Source organism: Rhinolophus ferrumequinum, chromosome 10 (assembly GCF_004115265.2).
Source record: "Rhinolophus ferrumequinum isolate MPI-CBG mRhiFer1 chromosome 10, mRhiFer1_v1.p, whole genome shotgun sequence".
In the NCBI taxonomy this organism is placed as follows: domain Eukaryota; kingdom Metazoa; phylum Chordata; class Mammalia; order Chiroptera; family Rhinolophidae; genus Rhinolophus; species Rhinolophus ferrumequinum.
In genome coordinates, this window is record NC_046293.1 from 53,328,659 (window position 1) to 53,351,669 (window position 23,011).

Sequence of the window (23,011 nt, forward strand, 5' to 3'; positions counted from 1 at the left end):
TGTCCTTTCAATCTTAGTTGTGGAGGGTGCCGTTCAGCTTCAAGTTGTTGTCCTTTCAGTCTTAGTTGTGGAGGGCACAACTCAGCTCCAGGTCCAGTTGCCGTTGCTAGTTGCAGGGGGCACAGCCCACCATCCCTTGAGGGAGTTGAGGAATTGAACTGGCAACCTTGTGGTTGAGAGCCCACTGCCCATGTGGGAATCGAACCAGCAGCCTTCAGCGTTAGGAACACAGAACTCCATCCGCCTGAGCCACCAGGCCGGCCCTGAAAATTACTTTTTAAAAGTTTAAAGAACAGTACGATGATCACCCATAAACCTACCACTTATACTCAACAATTGCTAATGCTTTACCATATTTGCTTTATTAATATACCTATGTGAACCATTTGAAAGTCTGTTGCATACATCATGACCCTTCACCCTTAAATATTTCATCATGCACCTCTTAAATAGTATTTCTCCTACATAACCACAATTCCATTACTACACTTAAGGAAATTAATAATACTTCCTAATGTTAGCTAATATTCAGTTCATGTCTGAATTTCCTAATGGTCCCCCAAATATCTTACATAGCAATTAAAAAAAAAAAACAGGATTGAAACAAGATCCACACATTGCATTTGATTATTATTGCCTTTTAAATTTGTCCTCCTCTTTCATTACATTGCCTTTTTGAAGAGAGCAGCTCTTATAGAATGTCTCACATTCTGGATTTGCTGATTGCCTATCTCCTTGTATTGTGATGTTTCACTTGTTACTTTATCCCTTGTAAATTTCCTATAAAGTGTAAATTAGGTCTAAAGGCTTGATTAGATCAAGGTTAAACACTTTGACAAGAAATTTAAGACAATACTACATACTTCTTATTGCATCTCATCAAAGCCCACGTAACCTCAAAGTTGTCCTTCTATTGGTGATGCAAAGATTGATCATTGGGTAAGATGTTGACTACCAGATCTCTCCATTTTAAGTGATCTTTTTTTTTTTTCTGTGCAATTTGCAAATAATCTGTATGGTGACATTTGGCAGTATAATAATATCCTATTCCCTAACAAACTTTTGCTTAAAAGTTTGATGATTTACGACACTTGCCTGAATCAATTATTTCATTTTGAGTCGCAGAATTAATGGTGATTTTCTAAACCTTTCATTCCTTTTACATTTATTAGATAGAACTCTTAAGAGATTTCCCTTATCGACTACCAATGAACTGCAGTTCTTCCTAAAAAGAGGGTGAATGCTTAATTCTTTCCTTTTAATTACCAATTTTCAGAGTAAGGAGTTGGTGTAAAAGTTACCTCCAATGTGGCAAATTAGATTTTGCTGTTTCTTTTTTTTTTTGAGTATCACTACAGATTACTGGGTTTCTCCTGTCTCTTCTCACTCTGTCCTCACTCATCCCTTTTTCCCTCTTGTCTCCTTTATCCCTCGTCTCCTTTATCCATGGCGACTGCCAACTCTCTCTGCACTTACGCCTGGGCTTTCCAACCAGCCCACTAGGGGCCACTAGTTTCCTCCCTGCCCCCGTGCTGCCGCTCTATCATAGACTTCGCCATCTGCCACCAGCTGTTGTCTCGCTGGTGCCGGCGCTGTCCGTGGGGCCGCTCTAGGCTATTGGGAGGCCGTCCGCTTAGCGTGAGGAAGGTTTGGACGACGCAGTCGCCTCGCCGGCCCCCGGGGCGTTTAGCGCTTCCGGGGTCGGAGGGTGCGCGGGGTTGAAAGCAGGCCGCTCCGCCCCGTCCCCCTCCCAGACCAGCAGAGGCAGCAGCCGGAGCAGCCGCAGCCTGCGCCCTCTCCCGCCCGCCCGCCCTCCGCCCGCCCGCCCGCCCTCCGCCGCCCTCCACCCGCCCCGGGGTCTCTTTCCCCCTTCCTCCTCCTCCTCCTCCACCCCCCCTTCCTCCTCCGCCCGCCCGCGGGGCCCCCCTCGCCTTCCCGCCCGCCCCTATTGTTCCGCCCCCGGCCTCCCGCCCTTCCCCTTCCCGCCCGCTCCCCTTTTCCCCTCAGTCGCCTCGCGCCTGCAGGTAAGCTTCAAAATTCTCCCTCCGCCCTTGGTTATAGCTCTATCTCCACTCTTGCCATCTTTCTTAGCGGGCTCCGGTCCTCGTCACGAGCCCCGGCCTCGCGTAGTCTCGCGTGAGCGTCTACCCCCTCACTCTGCCTGGACGGCCATTCACGCGAGGCCCTGGCTCTAGAGCGGCCTAGTAGGCCTCGCGCAAGGCCTCCCCCCTCCCCCCGCCCTTTCCCGGTGGCGGCTGCGCAGGAGTTAAAGAGGGCGCGCGCGCGGTGTGGGGGGGGCAGCGGTGGATTTGTTGGTTGAGGGGGGTTGGGGGAGGCGATGGCCGGCTTGTTGGCCGGGAGGGTGAGCGCGGCTCCCCGCGGGGGTCAGGCGCTGGCGCAGCCACTCGAGGAGGCGCTACTAGTCCGGCCCCTCCCCCTGGATCGCAGCGCCCCCCCCCGTCCGAACCGTTTATTTTTTCTTTAATAGTCGAGGGATGGGGGGGGGGAATTTTTTAAGTGGAAAATGCTAGGATGACCGAGGGGAGGAGAGCTGCGGAGTTAAAGGGTAGACGGGCTCCCGGTTAGAGTTATTCAGAACGTTCTCTCGGGGTAACGAATTTTGAAATTACAAAATGCCTGCCGATATAGACTCAGAGCTATTTATAGGAGAAGGGGTAATGGACTGCAGGATTAACAGCTGGATTCCTGGGATTGGGTACATTGACAAGTCAGGAGAGAAATAGGACAGGGATCTCTTGAATGATTTTGAGTTAGAAATAGCCTCAAATAGGTTTTCTGTTTTCTTGCCATTTCAAACTTTAGTTATTGTGGTATTTGAGTAGGGATGAGGAATTAAACTGCCAGTTTGTCACCGTGTTAAAAAAAAAGTTATTCTTACAGACCTAACTCTGTCCCATCTTCACCCCTCCCCCAAGCACTATTGTTTTTCCATGATTGAAAAGTGTTGAATTCTGGGATTTTGTCAGCAATTTATTATTTTGAAAATGGGGCAGAGGGACGCTTTGGGGTGCAGAGCTCATGTTTTAAAAAATCACACTCTTAAGGTAGTGAGGGAGCAGTTTGCCATATACAGAATGGTCTGGCAGCCACTTAAAACACTTTAAATATTTAGGGTAAGGCTTTGTGTTAGAGCAAAGTTAAAACGGTGGCTTGTTTTGTGAAGGGGGAAAACTAGCTGTAAGAGAGAGATCATTGTTGAGTTTTGAAGGGATGGATGCTAACTAAAAATGCCAAGAAATTTAACCACTTTGGAGAGATCTTTTTAAAAGACTACCTCTGTTAAGTCCTAAAAAGGTATTGTAGGCAAAGGTATATCCAAAAGCAAATTCTCTTCACATAATCAGTGTTCTAAAGCAGAAATCTGAAATTGTTTCAGAAGTGGGGAAAGTGCCTCCTTCCTAGGAAAGGCTCATTACTGTTGTTGCTTAAAAGAACTACACAATAAGTTTTTAGCAGTACCAGTTTTATTCTGATTGTTTTCTTTGGAAGAAGATTTAAGAGACTTGAATAAAGACTGGTAACAAAGGTTAATTAATAACACAGAAGCAAAGAAAATGTTCAAATATGAGTGACTATTAAGTTGGGTTGGGAGAAGGGGTAGGAGAAAGGACTCAAGTTGTGCTTAATGTATTGAGTTATTTCTTAAAGGGGAATATGGAACCCCAGCCTCCATGGAAGGCATTTCAGATAATGCCTTTTTCAATGAGGTTGATTTAAATCTTTTAAAAATTATTTGGTGTCATCTTATCAACATATAAAATTTTAATGTGAGATACATCTCAATTTCTTTACCTAGAAATTGTTACCAGTAAGAAAATTACATGTGTCCTCTCTAGGTTTCAGCCTGAGCTGCTACCTAACGGAATCAAGAGGTCATTTGCCCTCAGTGTAGTTGGTCAGTTTGAGGTTTGTCCTTATGATTTCCAGGTGTTTCTGTATGGTGTTGAAGCTTAATTCTCCTGAAGGACAACTGGTGCACGTTCAGCAGTTCCCCTTAGAACTGTTGCCAACTGAAGGAATCTTCCTTATCCTGAGAGTCAGCAGAAACCCGACCATTAATGAGAGCAGACTGTCACCTTCCATATTCTTTTAACAGAACCTGAGCTGTTAATGGTTGTCGTTAATGCAGTTGTGCTGGATGTATACAAGCCTGCCAACTAATAGGCTATCACTTAAGGAAGAGTCAAAAAACATTGATAATGGTGAAAATAACATTTTATTTCTCCTATTGTTTTACCCCTCTGATTTTGGTCATGCTTGTATTTCAGTTTTTGGCTTTCACCCCCACCAGTGACCAAAGACTTGACCACTCAAAGTCCAGCTCTCCAGAACACTGCTCGACATGGACACCGGTGTGATTGAAGGTGGATTAAACGTCACTCTCACCATCCGGCTACTTATGCATGGAAAGGTATGCACCAGCTTGGTAAATTGGGTCATAGTAACTGCTAGGGGAGGGGCCAGGAAGAGAGGGCATGGATCTTGGAGCTCATCAGATTAGCACTGTGGGGTGTCTGGCTTTAGCACTCCTCTCTAGCTGAGTAGATGAGAGTGTAGTGGGAAAATGGACAGACTTTACTGGGAAGCTCCACTGAGCAGGAAAGGCTTTACTAGAGGCTAGAGCCAAAAACTGTCTCATACCTGGATGATAAGATTTTTCTCATAGTGGTTGCTATAGCTTGTGATAGGTAAATTTCCCCTGCCCAGACAATTTTGGGAAACTTTAAGGGGGAATGATATTTTTGATATTTTTAAAAATAATTTACATTTAACACAAAGATAACACTTAAATCACTCCTGCATTGATTGGATTCCTTCAAAATTCTGTGAGAGGTTCTCTTACATTTTAAGCAAAGAAAAGAATAAGTCTGCCCACTCCCTTTCCCAATAAATCTTAGGTTTTCCATTGCTTTGGACAGTTAAAAATTCCTTTTCATGATAGTGAACACTTCGAGTTTCCTATTATTTGACACTAGTTTTCTCCATCGCAGGAAGTTGGCAGTATCATCGGAAAGGTAAGACAGTTTCACTTCAACTCTAATTACTAGTTAGTCAGTCTGGGTTGAAATAGTAGTTGGAACTCACTCTTGACTTTTCCTCTTACAGAAAGGAGAATCAGTTAAGAAGATGCGCGAGGAGGTGAGTTACGGGGGGGGGGATTTTAGGGACTGTTACCTTGGGAAGTTAGAAACTTAAAACAAGCAAAAATTCTTATTTAATGAGGGATTAGAAAGGGAGAGGTCTCAATAGAAGCTGTTATTTTTCTGGCTTGATTATTTGAGTAGTAACAGTATGCTGGGAAATGTAGTCCTAGCAAGTCTCCATTCAAGACTTCAGGCAACTTCTTATAGTTTGTGTTTGAGCATAAACATGGAGCAGTACATGAAATGATGCCTTGTGACATTGCCTTGTGTCAGGATCATATATGGAGGCAGCTCCTGGCCCATCTTTATTTAACAGGGTCTATATATTCTGCATATGCTCAGATCTTTTGTCTGTTTAACCTCTTGGTTCTGTTTCCTATCCAGAGTGGTGCACGTATCAACATCTCAGAAGGGAATTGTCCTGAGAGAATTATCACTTTGGCTGGACCCACTAATGCCATCTTCAAAGCCTTTGCTATGATCATTGACAAACTGGAAGAGGTTTGTTCTCCCTCCTCCCTCATCATATTTGTAGTTACAAAATAAGTCACTTGACTATTAAAACGTATTTTGACAATACCAGGGACTCAATGTAAAAAATTTGTGTGAAAAACCAGTATCTTTTATTTTTATTTCTTGATCAACAGTTTTGAAAGGTATGTCACCATTGCATTGGTAAACTTTATGGCCTCAATTCATAGTTAGTGAACTAAATTAATGTGTTTTTGTTAGGGGCCCTGCTGAACCCTAATATACCCCATAAATACAGATATTTTCAATTTGCGTGCAGTTATATTTTTTAAAAAATCAATCTGATAATTTTCTTTCGGAGCTATACATACAAGGAGGGAATATGTTTTAAAGGTTATCAGAAGCAAAACATCAATTTTAGGCTTTTTGGCAGAAGGAAGTTTTTGCTGTTCACTAGGCCACCTGTGTTTTCAGATGCTGAACAACCACTGCCCTAGGTCTTGGCTTCCTCCTCCTCTCCCTTCTGCAGTGGTGCTAATCGCTCATCATGCAATTGACACCACAGCAGAGGATAGCTTCTGGCTGCTGCTTGGTCGGTGGTTGGATACTAAATGGTCCCTGAAATCTATCCTTGCCAAGATCAGAAATGTTACCTTTTGACCTACAAGACCCTGCTTATCCCAAATTTGTGGCTTAAAAAACATTCAGAAATGTTTCATACTTCAGCCACATGAGAAACATGTCCTTCACTTTAGGGTTTATGTGTAAATGGTTCCCAGATATCTCGCTCCTCTGTAGAGATTAGGCTAAGAAGTGATCATTTAAACCATTAATCTTAGACGGCTAAATTTTGGTTGAAAGCATGACTTTTTTGGATGTGGCGTATTGTTGATGGGAAAGATTATGGGCTTTGCAGCCAATATAGTTTTACATTCTCCAATCTACAGCTTTTTAAATGTTGGGGCAAGTACTCAACCTCAATTTCGTTATCTATACAATGGTAATACTACCAAGAAATTAAAACAGTGATATATAGAAGTGTAATACGTAGTCTTTCTAGCTTTCTAAGAGCATAGAATTGGTTATTTGAATTTGGGGTTGCATTGTTTCATCTTTCTCAGTTTATTTAATTTTTACCTCAGTGTTTTATTTTGCCCATTCAACTCTTAATTTCCAAACTAATGATTGTTTTTCTCCCTCTACCAAGAACATTCCCCCCAGGGTGAATAAAAAAATATATAGGACTAATTTTGAGGAAGTTTGTAGGCATTTTTATCTTTTCAGAAATAGTTGGGGTGGGAGGGGCACTTGGGGGCATTTGTTGATGGTGGATCGTGATAATAGTATGTCTCTATTAAGGGTAAGTGGTTCTTTTATGGCAGTTATTGGTTCCCAGGGATTTGCTTAAAACTGTGCGTTCTGGTGGTGTGACGAATTTCTTTTTGTAGGACATCAGCAGCTCTATGACCAATAGCACAGCTGCCAGTAGACCCCCAGTCACTCTAAGGCTGGTGGTCCCTGCTAGTCAGTGTGGCTCTCTCATTGGGAAAGGTGGTTGCAAGATCAAGGAAATAAGAGAGGTTAGTAACTTTTGTGATCCTTTTTGAAATGTTAATTGTTCTATTAGGTTGGTGCAAAAGTAGTTGCTGTTTAAAAGGTTAAAAATAATTGTAAAAACTGCAGTTACTTTTGCACCAACCTAATAAATGTGCCTTCCTCTATTAGCTCTTGGTATAGCTATGAAAAGTTAGTATTTGTTGAGGTGAAGATTTTTATTAAAGTAACAGTCCTAGAAGGTTACAGTTTGTATTGATAGAAAGTATTGCAGAATTGATATATATTTTTTCCTTTACAATTCATAAATTTTAACAACAATAAATCAGACTGAGAAAGTTAACCAGAATTGTATATGACCTATTTCATTATTTTTTTTTTTATTAATTGGACAACTTTTCCATGAGGCTACATAATTTTTCACGTCTAAAGAGATCGCAATTTGATATATAAAGTAGCAAATATTTCCCTTGGCCAAATTCCTAAATAGCAAGGGGGAAATGGGGAGGTATATTGGGATGTAGTTGTAATCCTGCCCTCATTCAAATTGTGGAAGTTGCATTGAATATGGAAGCTTTTGACAATCTGGGAGTTCCTGAATTGGATGTTGGAATGAAATTTGAATGACTCCTACAGGAAAATGAGTTGGAGATTTATTGTACATGCCATGAGAGCAGGGATTTTGGTTTTGTTCATCGATGTATTCCAAGTACCTGGGATGGTACCTGGCACATAGAATGGGCTTAATATAAATGCTGAATAAGAGAATGAAAGATGGGTGATATTTGTGGGGATTTTGTTTGATGGCTCATAAAGCAAACAGTAGTTGAGTGCAAACTATCTAGAAGTACCCTTTTCTTGAGAGCAGAATAAATTTAGGCTGTTATTCAGGCTTATTCTTGGCTTTCTAAGGCTAATTTATAACTGATTAAACAGTCCTATCTGGAATAAAGGAAAGCAGGATAAAAAGGGTAAGGTAGGCTGTGGGGTAAGTGTCTATTGAGCTGTAGACTCTAAAGTTGCTGCTGGGAGGAATGGGAAGAGTAAGTATGAGCTGTTTTTCTCTGATTTTTAAATTTCTTTTTACCCCAAAGAGTACAGGGGCTCAGGTCCAGGTGGCAGGGGATATGCTCCCCAACTCAACTGAGCGGGCCATCACTATTGCTGGCATTCCGCAATCCATCATTGAGTGTGTGAAACAGATCTGCGTGGTCATGTTGGAGGTAAGCCCTCAGGCTCATGCTGAGAATGGGGGGAGGGGGAGTCTAGGGGAGACAGACTGATCTATATTTAGTAGGACTGGAATTAGGTGGCCCTGTTAGAAGCCTCCAATGGGGGTGGGGAAGAGGTTTCCTGAGTTCATATTTTCCTTCCCCCAGCTTTGACTTGTCTTAGAGTTTGTGCAAAAATAGAAACTGGTAAGCAGCGGTGATCTTTTGGGCTATAGCAGTTCTAGTGGAGTTGGTAGGGGAAGATTCTCTACTTGGACTGCATGGACACAAGATGTATGTATCTGGGTTCCTGAGAAGTTAAATTGCCTTTTGGATTATAATATTTTGGCTATATTCAACTTTGACACATTCTTTAAATTTCTGTGTTTTGAGGCAGGATCATATTCAAAATGGTAGTTATATAGGGAAAAAATGGATCCATAATGGTGTTTATGAATGCCTTCTGAGGTCCTGGTATATGCTGTTTAATTAAAACAAGAATAGCAAAAGGAAATTACATTTTTTTTAGAATTGTCATACGGAGTTGGTCGCATATTGGTGGCAAAGGAAAGTAGAATTTCCAAGTAAAGTTTAGGAAAATATTGATTGAGCCTTTGAACTATTTATAGACAGTGTCTGCATTTTCCTAGATGTAACATTTGGGTACTTTATTTCTTGGTTTGGATTAATATCTTATTCAGGCCAAAATGTAAGATCCTAAAAATAACCAACTAAAATGTACATATGTACTAGAGGTTTTTCGTGTTTGTTAGATTTATTTGAAAACGTGGAAATGATACTTAAATTATTACAGAGGAATCTGCTTTGATGAGAATTGTTGTGAGCTGTGTAGTCCACGGACTATTTTACTGATTTAAAGGCAAATAACTGCAGATGATTTCAGATTAGATTTAGCCAGAGACATTGGTAGGTGAGGGGATGGAAATAATAGTTTTTAACTGACCTGTGTGAGCTTAAGCCACACAGCTGAAGCAGCTTTGAAACCTTATCTCTTTTTGTTTTTTTCCCCTCTGACTCTCTCCCAGTCCCCTCCGAAGGGCGTGACCATCCCGTACCGGCCCAAGCCGTCCAGTTCTCCGGTCATCTTTGCAGGTGGTCAGGTAAGAAAATTCTTATTGCTGGGCTGGAAATGAAGGAGGATTGATTATATTTGAAATGTCGACTTTGTCAGCAGCACATCAGGCCACTCTGCATGCTTGCTGAAACCTGTACTCTGGCCATAATTTGACCTGCTTTTAGTTTCATTTATTTTTTTATACTGGAGAAAACTATGAATGCCAAGCCCTTATTTAATTTTAGCAGGCAATGGGAGTTTTGTAGGCACTCGAAGAGGTAATTTATTTGGTAATTTAAGTTGGGTTGGATTAGAAGAAAGGGTTAAATTGCCTTGGTGTCACTACTCTCCCTACCCCTACCCCATCCATGCTTTTTTTGTGGGGGATAGATAGTCTTTAGAGGTCTGAATAAAGGTAGCAAAAAGTTGGACCTCTGAAGGATATTCTGGATGGTGGTCTCAAAATTGGGGGTCCAGAAATTGAGTGTCCTACAAACTTCCCCTTCCCCCCACCTCACCTCCCCTACTCCTACCCCTTCACTCCCAAACTCCAGTGTGATGTCCCCCAGGCTCTTAACCTCATAAACACTGGTTTGAACCCACATGGCATAACAAATCAGCTGGGGTAAGGGTTCAGTGTGCAAGAATGGAAGGGGGAGAGCATGTTGGGATGTGGTGCTTCTGACCTTGGGTGTTAGAGTAAGAACACCAAAGCACCCCGTGGCCTCTGCTCCTCCTTCACCCACCTAAACTCTTATCCTTGGCACGTGGTTTATTATGAAGTTAGATTTTTATGATGAGCATTGACCCAGCACCATGGTAGTGTTACGTTTTGTTGGTTAGTACTTGGGGATTAGGTAGTCAGTTTTTAAAATACTGGTGTTCAGGTTGGAGTAGTGACCTTCAATTTGGTAGCTGCCTAAACAAATTCGTTGCTCAAAATTCCTTTTGCCATGTGGGGCTGGCCTGTTTTTATTCCCATCTTGTATTTAAACTGGGAAGGCATAAACTGGAAGTCTATTTCATTCACATTCTGTTGAGTTGGCATAAAACTGAACAAGTTTTTGGGAACTTAGTTTGTCATATAGTTCTGAGAGCTTTCACAAGGAGTTAATCATGTCACAGTGTTACCTTGGGACAGTTAGTTTAGTGCCTTGCTTTTAACACTAGCCTTGTACAAACTGGTTTGGTCAAAGAGCTTTCAGTCTGGATAGGGGCAGGGTAAGCAAAGGCCCAGAGTCAGTGTAGCAAGGCTTAGCTTTAGGAGTTTTCCCTCCTCCCCAGGGATTCCAGGTTCTCGCTCTTGTGGATCCTTCCACTCCCCTTTGGGATTATAGAGTCCCATGCTACGCAGCAGCAATCCTTTTCTATTTACAGTTCTTCCTTCATTTCCCTTTCCTTCCCTCCCCTACCCACCACCCCCTTCTTACCTCTTTGCTTCCCTTTCCTTCCTCCCTCCCCTTTATTCAGTTGACCACCCTCTAAAAGCTTACAGCTTTTTCCCATGAATGGCCCTGTCATGGATTATTCCCGTGAGCCTTTTTAAATGGTCCAGTTCATACTATGTCCACAGATTGACCTGTGTCCTTTGTGACAAAGTGGGCTCCATAGGGGTTCATCTTAATTCCACAACTGACCAGGAGCTGGCATCAGCTCTATTGCCCTACCCCTTTATTCTTATTGAAAATAGCCCAATTGTGCAGTGTAAAATCTGCCACTAGGTAACTTTTTTTTTTAATTGACTGATTGCAGCTCGTTTCAAATTGTGTTGTGAGCTACTTTTTAAAGGAAAAGAAAAAATTAAACAACTTTTTTTGTGTGAATTTCATGCTGGTGACAAGGTGCCGGATTGACAGCCCTGGAGACTGAAATCCTCTATTTATCCACAGGACAGGTACAGCACAGGCAGCGACAGTGCGAGCTTTCCCCACACCACCCCGTCCATGTGCCTCAACCCTGACCTGGAGGGACCACCTCTAGAGGTGAGAGGGGATGTTCAGTCTCCAAGGCTCACTCAATCCTTCCGCCTCAGCCGAGACTGCCAACACGCGGGGGGCCAGTGGCGCTGGTGATTTTTGTGCTGTGGACACCACCTGTCCACGGGGACCTGGACTGACCCCCCCACACCTCATTTCACACAGGCCGCGTAGCCCACCAGATGGTAACACCAACTCTCTTTTTTTTTTTCTTTTTGTTCAACCCCTCTTCCCCGTCTCCCACTCCTCCCCCATTTTCACCTTCCCACCCCTACCTGGGTGCACTTTTGGGGGTACTGGCCACTGATGTGAGCAGCCTCACATCCTTTTAACCAGCCACTCCTTCCTACCCTGCCCTTCCTGCTCCTCCTCGTCCCCCACCCCATTGCCCTGAAGACCCGACTCCCATTTCGGGAGGTTATGGTGTGGGGGGAGGAGGGCGTAGTGGGAGCTGCAAGTGCCTTTTATGGAGGGGAGGTGGGAGAAGGCAGGATTTAGAGTGCGTTCCTGTGGTCAGCTCCCTAGTATTAGGGACTCAGCCAGCTTCCAGTGCACTTCAAGTCTTTAGGCAGATGTAGAGAAAAATGAGACAGGGAAAGGGAAGTGTTTTGAAATGTGCCATGTAGGTTTGTGCAAATACAAATCACTCACATCACCGCGATTAGTAAAAGGGTTGGGGTGGTTGAGGGAAGAGACCGTTTTCCTCCTAGGCTATCTTGTACACAGGGAGTAAAAAGGGGGCTTGGTCAATCGAAGCGTTGCTTAATCCCCCTTCCCACATTTTTATTAAGAAACCGATGTGTATTTTGCTCTGATTGCAGGGAACGTGGCTCCCTTTAATAGGCTTCCCCATATTTAAGGTTCAAAGGCGGCCAACTTGGGTCTGACTGTATCTGTGAGATACCATTTAATCCCTGGCCTCACCATTCTTTAGTTCAACTCTGGCTTCCTGGCTAGTTGAAATCTGTCTTTTTCCCCCACTGGGTGGCTGTCCGTGATTGGTTTTTAATAGGAACTGTTTTCCTCCTTTTGTAGGCCTATACCATTCAAGGACAGTATGCCATTCCACAGCCAGATGTAAGTTTTGTTTTCGCTTCTTGTTTTGAAAAGCTCCCTCTCCCATCCAAAATTGTCTCTCTTTTCTTCCATTTAGGCAGAAGTGAGTTGGGTCTTAAACATTTGCAATATTAAATTGTTTTCCTGACAAGGTGAATCCCATATTTCAGCCCTTAAATATATCTTCAACCAGGGCATAGAAACACTTTATTTGCCTTTTGATATTTAATCCCTGGAAATTATTATTGGGCAGATTATTAGGTTCTGTTTTTCCCCCATGTTCCAGATTACTCTAAAAGAAAAGTGTTTCATGGTATTCTGTCGTTTGTTATCTTGCACAGTTTAAGTTGACAGTGGACTGTGCATCTCTGCATGGAATCCTTTCATTGGGGGAGTGGGAGGTGGGTTTGCCCTTGGGTATACTATTCCTCAATTTGAGGTGACAATTTAAAAAGCATCTGGAGGGGTGGGAAAGGGGCTTATTTATACAGGGAGGGATAGGAAGCTGAATATTTGGGAATTCAATTCAATAAAACCTTCCTTGCCACTAAAAACTCATTTAAAAAGTGCTGCTTTTCAGACTTTTAAGGGCATTTCTTTCTGTACTTTTCCTCTATCCTTACTAATCCTTTCAGGTGCTGAGCATTAGACTGGGGAAGTTGAGTTTGGCTCTTGGTTAGTGGTAGGCCCCAGGAAGGGAAGTATACTTGAAGAGGAATTGTTTTACAACAGCCAAAATAATTTACAGAAATGAAGAAAAATAGCTGTGGAAGCTAGTGGTGGGGGAGGGGCTAAACCCTGTTTGGTTTCATCTTAATCTCTCTCCTCCTCGAAGTCTCCCTGCCCCCTCATCTCCTTCCCTCCTCCCAGTACTGACAGAACCCTGCATGGTTTTTTTTTTCCCTAGCACCACTGCACAGTTTGTTTACCTAGCCTGTCTGTGCTTGTCCCTGGGGCAACTGTTGCAATGGCTGCAAACACCTTCATTAAATAGCCCACAAGGGGATGGTTGTCGGGCAGGTGCTGCTGCTTTTTTTTCCACACACCCAAAATGCATTCATTCTCTTGTACTGGTTCCTGTTCTAACCCTTCATATTCTGCCCATCCCCAGGATTTTGATATATAAACCCCATCCTTATGCTCTGTTGTAGTTTGAGTAGTAGTCAACTTTAGGGATCAGGAGCTCTGCATTTTCAAATTTGAATGTGCTTGAGCCCTGGCTCTGTTACTCTTCTAATGCCAACCTCTCCTGTTTCCTCCCTGCAGTTGACCAAGCTGCACCAGTTGGCAATGCAACAGTCTCATTTTCCCATGACGCATGGCAACACCGGATTCAGTGGTATGGACACCTCAGTGTTTATTTCTGTAAGGTGTAGTGCCAGAGAGAGGCCAGCCCCAAGGTCTCGGTTTGACATCTGTTTAAAACAAACTTCGTTACCCAGCATCCTGCTGATTTAAACTTGCCTATCTTCTGTGGCTAAATCAAAGGAGGTAATGTGTTTAACTTGGTTTTCATTTGGGGTGAGTTATTCTAAAAAAAAAAAAAAAAAAGGCCCTGGAAGGTTTGGGGTGAGGTCTGGGGATGCTTGTCAGGCAAAGGGTAGGCTGATATTTCTTCTAAGCCATCCTTAACTGCTGCCCCTTTGATCTGATTGGCACCCCCTTTCTCTCCACCAGCTATTCACAGACCTGGGTAGAGACAATCCATTTGTGCCAAATTGTGTAGTGTTTTTTGTTTTTGTTTTTTTGTTTTTGTTTTGTTTTGGGCTTTTTTTTTTTCTGTATAAGGAATAACTTGTCCGATAGGGTTAGGATGAGACCACCAAACTCATTTTCACTTGTATCTTAACAGGCATTGAATCCAGCTCTCCAGAGGTGAAAGGCTATTGGGGTAATGATTAAAAAAAAAAATCTGTAGTATTCTACTGTTATATTAATAAACTGGTGGGAGTCTTGTTTCACTGCCCATGACATACCAGCAACATGCACATGGCAGAAAGAAGCTGAGAGAGCAGAAGGGTGGGCCTGGTGCCCCTGAGGGTCGCTTGATGGATCTGGCCAGCCCCCTTCTAAAAGTGTGGAGTTCAGCAGCCACAGCTGAGCAGAACTAGCCTTAAGAGTTAGCCAGCTGGCTTGGTCCAGTCCAGTTGTCATTATAGATGGGTATGGGTGTTTGCTGATCGGATTTTTTTTCTTTTTCTTTGGAAAATGATAAAAAACAGGACAAATTAATGAGTAATTGAGCAAAAGACAGAATAAATCTGGAGAAATGAACTTCCCTCACCTGCCATTTCATTCTCTGACCTTCAAGTATAGGTTAGGATAGTTGGGGGTGGGGAGTGCTATTAATCTGATACAGGTATATTTAAAGCAACTCTGCATGTGTGCCAAAAGTCCACGGTGCCCAATAACAGGCCAACAGGCATGATATTGGCACTGGTGCGAGTAAGCATCAGGTGACATAAAATTGGAACACAACAGCAGGAAATCCTAAGCAGAAAGGGGGAGAAGTGCCGAAGGACTTGGTTAGACTTTGGTCCTGTTTGAGGATACCACACTCCCTTCCCCCTTGCTTCTATCCCCTTACACCCTAATAGGCTGGGCTTTGCAGGAAATGGCATGAAATCAGCTCTTCTGAGTGTACAGAGGAACCTTTCCAGCATTATTTCTGCACCCCTCAACCCCTCTTTCCTCCTTGGAGGCTTCCAAGTTAGTGATGAATCCCAACAGCCAATGCTGGGTTTCCAGTTTGTTTCCTTCTGTTAGGTTAATTAATGTGCAAATCAGTGGGGGTTTCTATGCTGTGCATTGAACTTTCTTGCTCTCTTCTGTCTTTTAGCAGGTTTGGATGCATCTGCTCAGACTACTTCTCATGAACTCACCATTCCAAATGATGTAAGTATAGTCGGGTTGCGTGGGTTTTAGAGAACAGAAGTCATAGCAGTGTCGTGCCACTTTTAAGGCCTAGGGAAAGAAAATGCGGTTAGATACCAAATTGCAATTTTTGTAAGTATATAGAACCCTGACTAAAAATCAATGGAGAAAATTGATAGAACAATTGTTGAGGTATCATGAGGCAGAAAGAATCTTTTTTTCTCAAATTAGAAATTCCCATTTGCTTTTGTTTTTTTGTAGAATCTGAAGCTTATCCTTAAAGCAATGATCAGCATGGCAGTTAGTCACTAACCACAGGTGGCTGTTTAAATTGAGAATAATCAAATCAATTCAATTGCTCAGTCTCACTAGCCACACTTCATGTGTTCAATAACCACATCTTATTAATGTCTACAGTATTAGACAGTGCATATATATAACTGATTTTTTTCCTTTTTTCTCAAGGCAAGGGCATTAGAATTTAGCCAGAATTCTTATCTGTGTAGTAAAGTGGTAATCATGATAGGATGAGTTTAGGTGTCTTTGTTGCCGGTAAAAACCAAAGGTACCTTTATTATTTTCTTGGCTCGGCTTCGTTTCCTCTTTGGTTTTAGTGCTCTGAGGAAATGAGACAGTGCTCTTAGAGTCGGTCAGCTCAGTTGGCTCTGACCTGCACTGGTCAGACAGAAGCCTGCAGCAAGAGTGGACAGCAATCCGTAACTTAAGTGTTTAGTCAGGAGTATTTGAGTAGTGTGTGTAGGCTGCAGGTCATAGTTTCCGTTGCCTGGTTCGTGGACCCAGGCTATAGGGTGGGGTGGAATGGAATTCTTGAACCTAGCCATGAAAGCTTCTGAATTCGGTTTGCCTTGTTATTTTTCTCCCTCAAGTTGATTGGCTGCATAATCGGGCGTCAGGGCGCCAAAATCAATGAGATCCGTCAGATGTCTGGGGCGCAGATCAAAATTGCGAACCCAGTGGAAGGCTCTACTGACAGGCAGGTTACCATCACTGGATCTGCTGCCAGCATCAGCCTGGCTCAGTACCTAATCAATGTCAGGTAAGGGGCACCTTTCCGTTCTCCAGATGCCAACACAAGTAATGTATGTGTTGGGGAAAGCTACAGTGTATTAAATGTGGGGTTATTGGGGGAATGGGAGGGAGCTAAGTGGAGATGGCAGAAAAAAAGAGTATAAATCTAGCCCTATTTTCATCCATCCTTAGTGTAGCAAAAAAGTAACCAGATTGTAGTAAGTTTGCATGGGGTTGGGCAGGGGGAATAGAATGCTTGAATTTGACTCTTGATGGTTTGGGGAGTAGAAAGGTTGGAGCATGTCTTCAGTGGTAGGACGTGCTCTGGTTGGAGCACCCATATTGACTTAGAAACAAATGTGGGTCTCTTGCTATACATGTCTTGTAGACGAGTATTTCTTTCACCGGTTGGGTTTAGACTCCAAAGCATCCTTAATTGAAATAAGGATAATGAAATAATGTGACAGCAAGGCAGTTTCTCGGAGGCAGCCATTAGCATTTATTCTGAAAACATCCATTTTTCTCAAATTGCAAATGTGTTCCATTGTTCAGAGCTTGTGGGAAAGGGGAGGCACAGGTATTAGAATATTTCAGAAATCCCTGGTGGGTTTTCGCTTTTTTCCCCACGATCTCATCCCTTAATGACTTCCTTTCTAACTTTTATTTTCCTTATCCAAAGCCATCTAATACTACTACACACACAATTGTAGCAGGACTATTCACAGTCCAGTGAGCATCCTACGTGGCATTTTACAGTTCTTGCTTTATCAGCACGTGTACTTAAGTCACATTCTTTATTGCTTACTAACATTTTAAACCAGTGTTAGCCCACATCCCAAGGGGCTTGCTTAGCTATCCCATTTGTGTAAACTTTAGTTATTTCCTCTATCATAATTATTTGGTCTTCGTTGTGCATAAAAGTTTTGAGTTCCTGAATTCTGGTACAAGGGAAAGAAATTCATAAGTATGAAGTCTGTATTGTTGTCATGCTTACACTGACTGACCAGGTATTTATTTCGTGGTCTTTATATCCCCTGGTTAAGGATTTATCAATTCCCCAGTAGTGGTTCTGGCTTTTTGCCTTAAGTCTTTTTATGTCTTAGGTATTTACTAATCTTAGTGTGGAAAAGCCTTTTTCAATGTTTGAGTCTGCTTTTTTATCTGCCACACACATCGAATTCCTAATGTTCAGAGTGAAATAGTAGTGTTTCACAGAGGCTGTTTACAAAGGTTTTGTCCTCTTGTTTCTACTTGGTGAGGGTGGAGGGGATTGTTACGTGATAGGAATCATGTTCTTGAAAGCTGGAAATGGTGTTCTTCTTGGGTAGGCTTGCCCTGAATATTGTCAGGTAATGTTTAAACGTATTCTTGCCTGACCCCTGTACTAGGCCAATGGCTCTATTGTAAGGAAACATCTTCTCCACGTTAGTTTCCTGGTTTAGTCACTCTTTCCAGGATCATCCTATTTAATGAAACTGTCTGTCCAAGCTATGGATTTGGGTCAAAACTTCTTGAAGCTTCATTTTAACACCAAAGCAATGCTCTGCACGTTGCACAAAGCTTACTCTTCACTTTCTCATTTTGGCCCAGTTGGAATGCAAAAAACAAACTGGTGTTATTATTAATACTAGGCAAGAAAGATTTCTCTGATTTCAGTAATGGATTCTGAGCATTTCTGCTCTGATTCTGGCAATCTTGAGTTTTTTCTTTAACCTCTCCTTTATGGATTGCAACTGTCCTGGACTTAGGAAAATAAAATGGAGTCTAAGAGGAGCCTCCTTGCCTATTGGGGAGCTGCAGGTCATTATCACTGTTAGTTGGAGTTTATTTTAGGAGTAAAAGCAGTAGTTTGCTTTTTGAACATGAATTGTTTTGGCAGTGCGTGAGTTTCTCTCTTCCAGGTCTGTAAGGCCTATATTACAATCAGTCAGAAAACAAAGAGCCATTTTTCCCTCACCACAACCTCATCAGAAATGGAGCTTCTCTAGTTCTTATCTACACTTCTGTTCTCAGCATTTTTCTTTGAAAATGCTACATTCTTTGAAGTTTGAAATTAGCCAGTTGACCTACTTTGGTCTCTTTCCCCTGTCCAGCCTAATGTGTTGGTTAGTTTACTGTGGAGATGGAAGCAAACTTTCATATTAATTACAGAAAAGAAAAACCAATTTAAATAGTTCTGTGGGTTAACATCCCAAAGCTAAACAAGTGATAGGTGGTTGAAACATTTGTTCCTTGTTTGGGGATTGATGAGTGCTTTCATTTTCTACTTGAAACCATTCCTTTCTGACCTCTGGGTTGGATCAGTGTGTCAGATACATGGAAGCGTGCGCTATGTGATTTCTTTTCTCTGTCAGCTTTTTCTTCACTGTAGCAGTTTTAAATAGCACTGTGGAGTGGAATTTGGCAAAAGACACATTTTTAGAGGGTGGGTTACAGACTGAAAGAGAGACAGCTTGGCACAAGTTGGTATGAGGTCTTCCTAATTGGCAACCAGAGGCACTTACTGATAACTGAAGCGGTTTTTGTCCTGTACTTTGTCCCTTTTGTGGTCTTCCCTTCCACCCACCCTTTTTTTTTTGTTCCTTTTTTCCTCTGTTACAGTTTAGAAAACGCTAAACCCTCCTCCCAGGCAGCCTCGGTCACGACCCCCGATCACCTCAGCATCAACCTCTCTCAACCCTCCACCCCTTCTTCTTCTTCTTCCTCCTCCACCACCACCCCCTCGCTCGTCACAGCGGGGGCCTCCGACGCACCCTCCAGCCTCCCCAACCCTCTTCCGACCGCCCCTTGTGTCTCCAGTCTGCTTGGCATGAAACCCATCCCTCTCCTGGCTCTAAATGTTGTGTCTGCTGCTAAGGGTACCGGGGCTTCAGCCACCACCGCCACCAGCACCTCTGCCGTGCCGTGTGGAACTAACAAACTGAAAGGCGAGAAACAGAGATTCTCCCCCTACTGATGGCATAGCTTGAGGCACCCCCTCAAGTAATTCTTGGTTCCTTTTGTTTTCCTTTGTTAACATTGGTGAGAACCAAACAATTGTGAGCTTGTGACATTTCCTTTTTACTATTGGGGGGGATAACAGGGTGGGGGTGGGGGCAATGGTAACCCGTGTTTAGGTTTAGGCCATAATCAGCCGAGTGCCTGTTTCCAAGTCTGACCTGTTGAATACTTTATCTAGAGCCACAGTTCTTGCTCTTCTTATTGTTACTATTTTGTAGCTTTATTCTGCCTTGCATTATAACAATGTGTTAGGTTCTATGTTGATGAATAAAAGCTTCTCCGTTAACCTTTTTTTTTTTTTTTAATTTATTTAATGCTTAAGTTATCAGTGGGCCTTCTTGGCCAGATTTGTGTTTCTAGCTGTAATAAAGTTGCCACAGTAAGAACCTTAGTGGACCATGTGCTGTGAAGGGTGAATGGGTGGGATTGTGACCTGTGGCTTCTGGACTAGTGAGTCTATGAGACCGGGCCTTTTTGTATCCCTGGTTAATTTTGTAGTCCTTTGTTATTCCCCACAAAGGGAGATGGGCCTGTGGCAGAGTAAATCCTGAGGCTCTTCCATAATTGGCAAGAAGCTTCTTTAGTGAAGAGCAGTGTTCTCTGACTTCTTAGATCTCTTAGCTTGCCGACAGCAACAGGTAACGGGTGTCTATCCCAGGCTTGTTACCTGCTGACTGGTTACTCTAAGGGTCTTTGACAGGGCACACATACAAAGAAGTTACTTCTTTACCCAGCATGGGAGGCAAGTTGGGAAAAGTCTCAACATTTGCCAGTTTGTATTCCTCTGAACTAGCATTACCCCTCTTCCAATGACATTGGGTGAATCTTGAACAACCAACCTGTGACATTGCCTAAAAATTTGATTGGATTCTGTCCAGTCATCTTAAACCAACCCTGGTTTACTAGGACCAAGTCCCTTTACCTTTCCTTCTATTCCCTTGTTACCCATCTGTCTCCCCACCAACCCTCTATCATGAGTAGAGAATTGGATTTGGGAGGAACCTTCACAAACGATCCACTCATTTATCAGATTAAAAAAATAGAGGCCCTAAGGAAAAGATCATATGGGTTACTAGTGAGGACTAACAACTTGTGCTTTACTTTTACTCAAGTGTAATCTCCCTGAAGACTTATTTTTTCATATTTTTCTTATCTCAAGACCATAGTTCTCCATAAAATAGTAGAAATGCTGTAGGTATAATGGCAAAAGGCCTCTGTGGTCTTCCATTCAGTGTGACTGCATATTCTATTGCCAGGGTAATGATAGTATTAACGCTCTTCCTAGAGCATTCGAGAACCAGCCGAGTTTTTTTGTCCTCTTGACCTGTCCCACATACCCTTTGGTTTATAGTGTTAGAAACCAAAAAAAAAAAAAAAACCCAAAACTTGCTCATGAGTAGTTATCTCACAGTGTTGTGGCCCCTCTGCCCCAGATTTGGCCAATGAATTAGTGTTAACATGTCCCAAAACTGCATTAGGGACTAAGAGGAGCAAACTTGAGTTCATTGTCCACATAGGCTTTTTCTTGTTAGTTGCCCCTTCATCATGAGGCCCAGCTCTCCCTTAGTAAGGCAAGCTCTTTTTGTAGTTGGGACTTACTCTTGCTGATATCATCTCCCCCCAACAGACCTGGGTTTATTTGATCTAATTCTTGATTAGAAGGTCTGTTTACCTAATGAGTTCTCCTTAAAAGGATTGCTGGGAAGAATCCAGATGTTTAAGGGGCTGACTTACCACCACCGCCTCCTAAGATACTTGGTGTTAATTTTTTTCAAAGGTTAACAGCCCCCGTTGTGGTCCTATCCAAGAGTCCTTAACATATTTCTGGTTAAGTTTTTCCTCTTGTCCTCTCCACATCCATACCCCCCTTCCAATTCCTGCTCAGGCTGTGTATAAATTCTGGGCAGTTATTTCTGAGCTCTTTTTGGTGCACCGTCTTGCATGAACTTAATTTTTTGAGGTCGTCGATCTAACCTTTCTAGCAGTTCCCTTCTTGAACCTTCCGTTTCCACCAAACTCGGGCTGTTGTTTTATATTACCCCAAATTGTCCCATTTTGGGGTTGGCAGGAATTACCCTCTTTAAGAATAAAATATTCCCCTTTATGCCACGGTAAAAACACCGTTTCTGACTGAAAATTAGTTTGTAACTGAAGGGACTAATTTATTTCCTGGCCCTTGTTTTTCTTCCCCCTCCTGACCAGCTTTTGGCTTTCATTGTTGTCGAAGAGATACATATGGGGGGGGGGGTCATTCATGCTCCCTTAACTAGTTACCACAATAGGTTATGCTAGTCAATATAAAATCTTTAAGAAATAAATTTATGAACTGAAACTTGTAACGTTTAGTTCTATTCAAAATGGAAGCTAAGTCCTGCTGGCTACCTAGTATCAGCGAAGCAAGCCAAATGCCTACTACCCTTCCTAAAAAGTCCAGAATTGGATTCCATGGCTTGAAATGCTCTATTTGAAACAAAGGCATTGTAGCCAGGTATGTTTAGACGGAGAATTTTAAGTCCTGAAAATTAGGTCTACAGACTATAAGGTTTAGTGTAATTCTTGACCTCTACTTACTGTACTTGCTGCTCCCTCTTTGATATCCCTTAGCACTTAAAACTACATTATCTCTTAATAGTAATAGCCTTCACATTGATAGAGGAACCCAGGACTGTTCTAGAATAAAGGGGTTTTTTTTGTTTTTTGAGCTATCAATATTACCCTTATGAGGCTATTTTTAGATAAATGTTTCCTAAACTATTCAGTTAGTATCTTAGGAGCAAAAATAAGCTCAGCAGTAAAGGAACGATGCTTTTGTGTATTGTGACTAACAGGAGACTTAAGTAAGTGGTATATTTTCATGAAGTGTTTAACATCTCCCACAAAGATTCCAAAGAGCATAGTTTGAGGGATGCCCACAATTGGTAACCAAGGTGTCTTCAGTTTTCTTTCGTTCTGACGTAATTTGCCCTCAGGAAGCTTGGATTGCAGGGGTTACAGGCTCATGGTACTGGTTAATCTAATGTCACTCTTGATATGGAAACACTGATTGTATACTCTTCTTAAGGTTCACTATCCAGGTTGAAAGTTTCGGAGGTGAGGTTCAGCTGGGCACTCGGAAAACTAACTTGGAGTTCTTGTTTTGTGTTACAGGCTTTCTTCGGAGACGGGTGGCATGGGGAGCAGCTAGAACAATGCAGATTTCATCCATAATCCCTTTCTGCTGTTCACCACCACCCATGATCCATCTGTGTAGTTTCTGAACAGTCAGCGATTCCAGGTTTTAAATAGTTTGTAAATTTTCAGTTTCTACACACACTTTATCATCCACTCGTGATTTTTTAATTAAAGCGTTTTAATTCCTTTCTTTGTTCAGCTGTTAATGCTGAGATCCATATTTAGTTTTATAAGCTTCTCCCTGTTTTTTTTTTGTTTTGTTTTGTTTTTGTTTTTTTGGCTCATGAATTTTTTTTTTTCTGTTTGTCATGGAAATGTAAGAGTGGAATATTAATACATTTCAGTTTAGTTCTGTAATGTCAGGAATTTTTCAAAAAAATTAAAAGATGGACTGGAGCTTTTTCTTTGTGAATAGAAACTGGATGCCAC

The 23,011-nt window shown here is 42.4% G+C and overlaps 1 protein-coding gene across 24 annotated transcripts; it reads left to right on the forward strand.

Moving 5' to 3' along the window:
- The first annotated feature begins 1,754 nt into the window (after nucleotides 1-1,754).
- Nucleotides 1,755-23,010, forward strand: PCBP2 (poly(rC) binding protein 2). 24 transcript variants are annotated; one of them, XM_033116039.1, is made up of 15 exons: nucleotides 1,897-2,024; nucleotides 4,290-4,432; nucleotides 5,013-5,036; nucleotides 5,128-5,160; nucleotides 5,550-5,666; nucleotides 7,085-7,216; nucleotides 8,285-8,413; nucleotides 9,436-9,522; nucleotides 11,366-11,458; nucleotides 12,488-12,529; nucleotides 13,775-13,847; nucleotides 14,361-14,399; nucleotides 15,348-15,403; nucleotides 16,270-16,439; nucleotides 22,559-23,010. In XM_033116039.1, the coding sequence occupies exons 2-15, from the start codon at nucleotides 4,364-4,366 to the stop codon at nucleotides 22,593-22,595; spliced, it is 1,101 nt and encodes a 366-aa protein (XP_032971930.1). In that variant the 5' UTR covers nucleotides 1,897-2,024; nucleotides 4,290-4,363; the 3' UTR covers nucleotides 22,596-23,010. The 24 variants fall into 24 exon arrangements, with proteins under 24 accessions (XP_032971937.1, XP_032971935.1, XP_032971939.1 ...); XM_033116040.1 differs by having other exon boundaries at nucleotides 15,351-15,403; XM_033116041.1 differs by having other exon boundaries at nucleotides 9,448-9,522.
- Nucleotide 23,011: the final 1 nt, after the last annotated feature.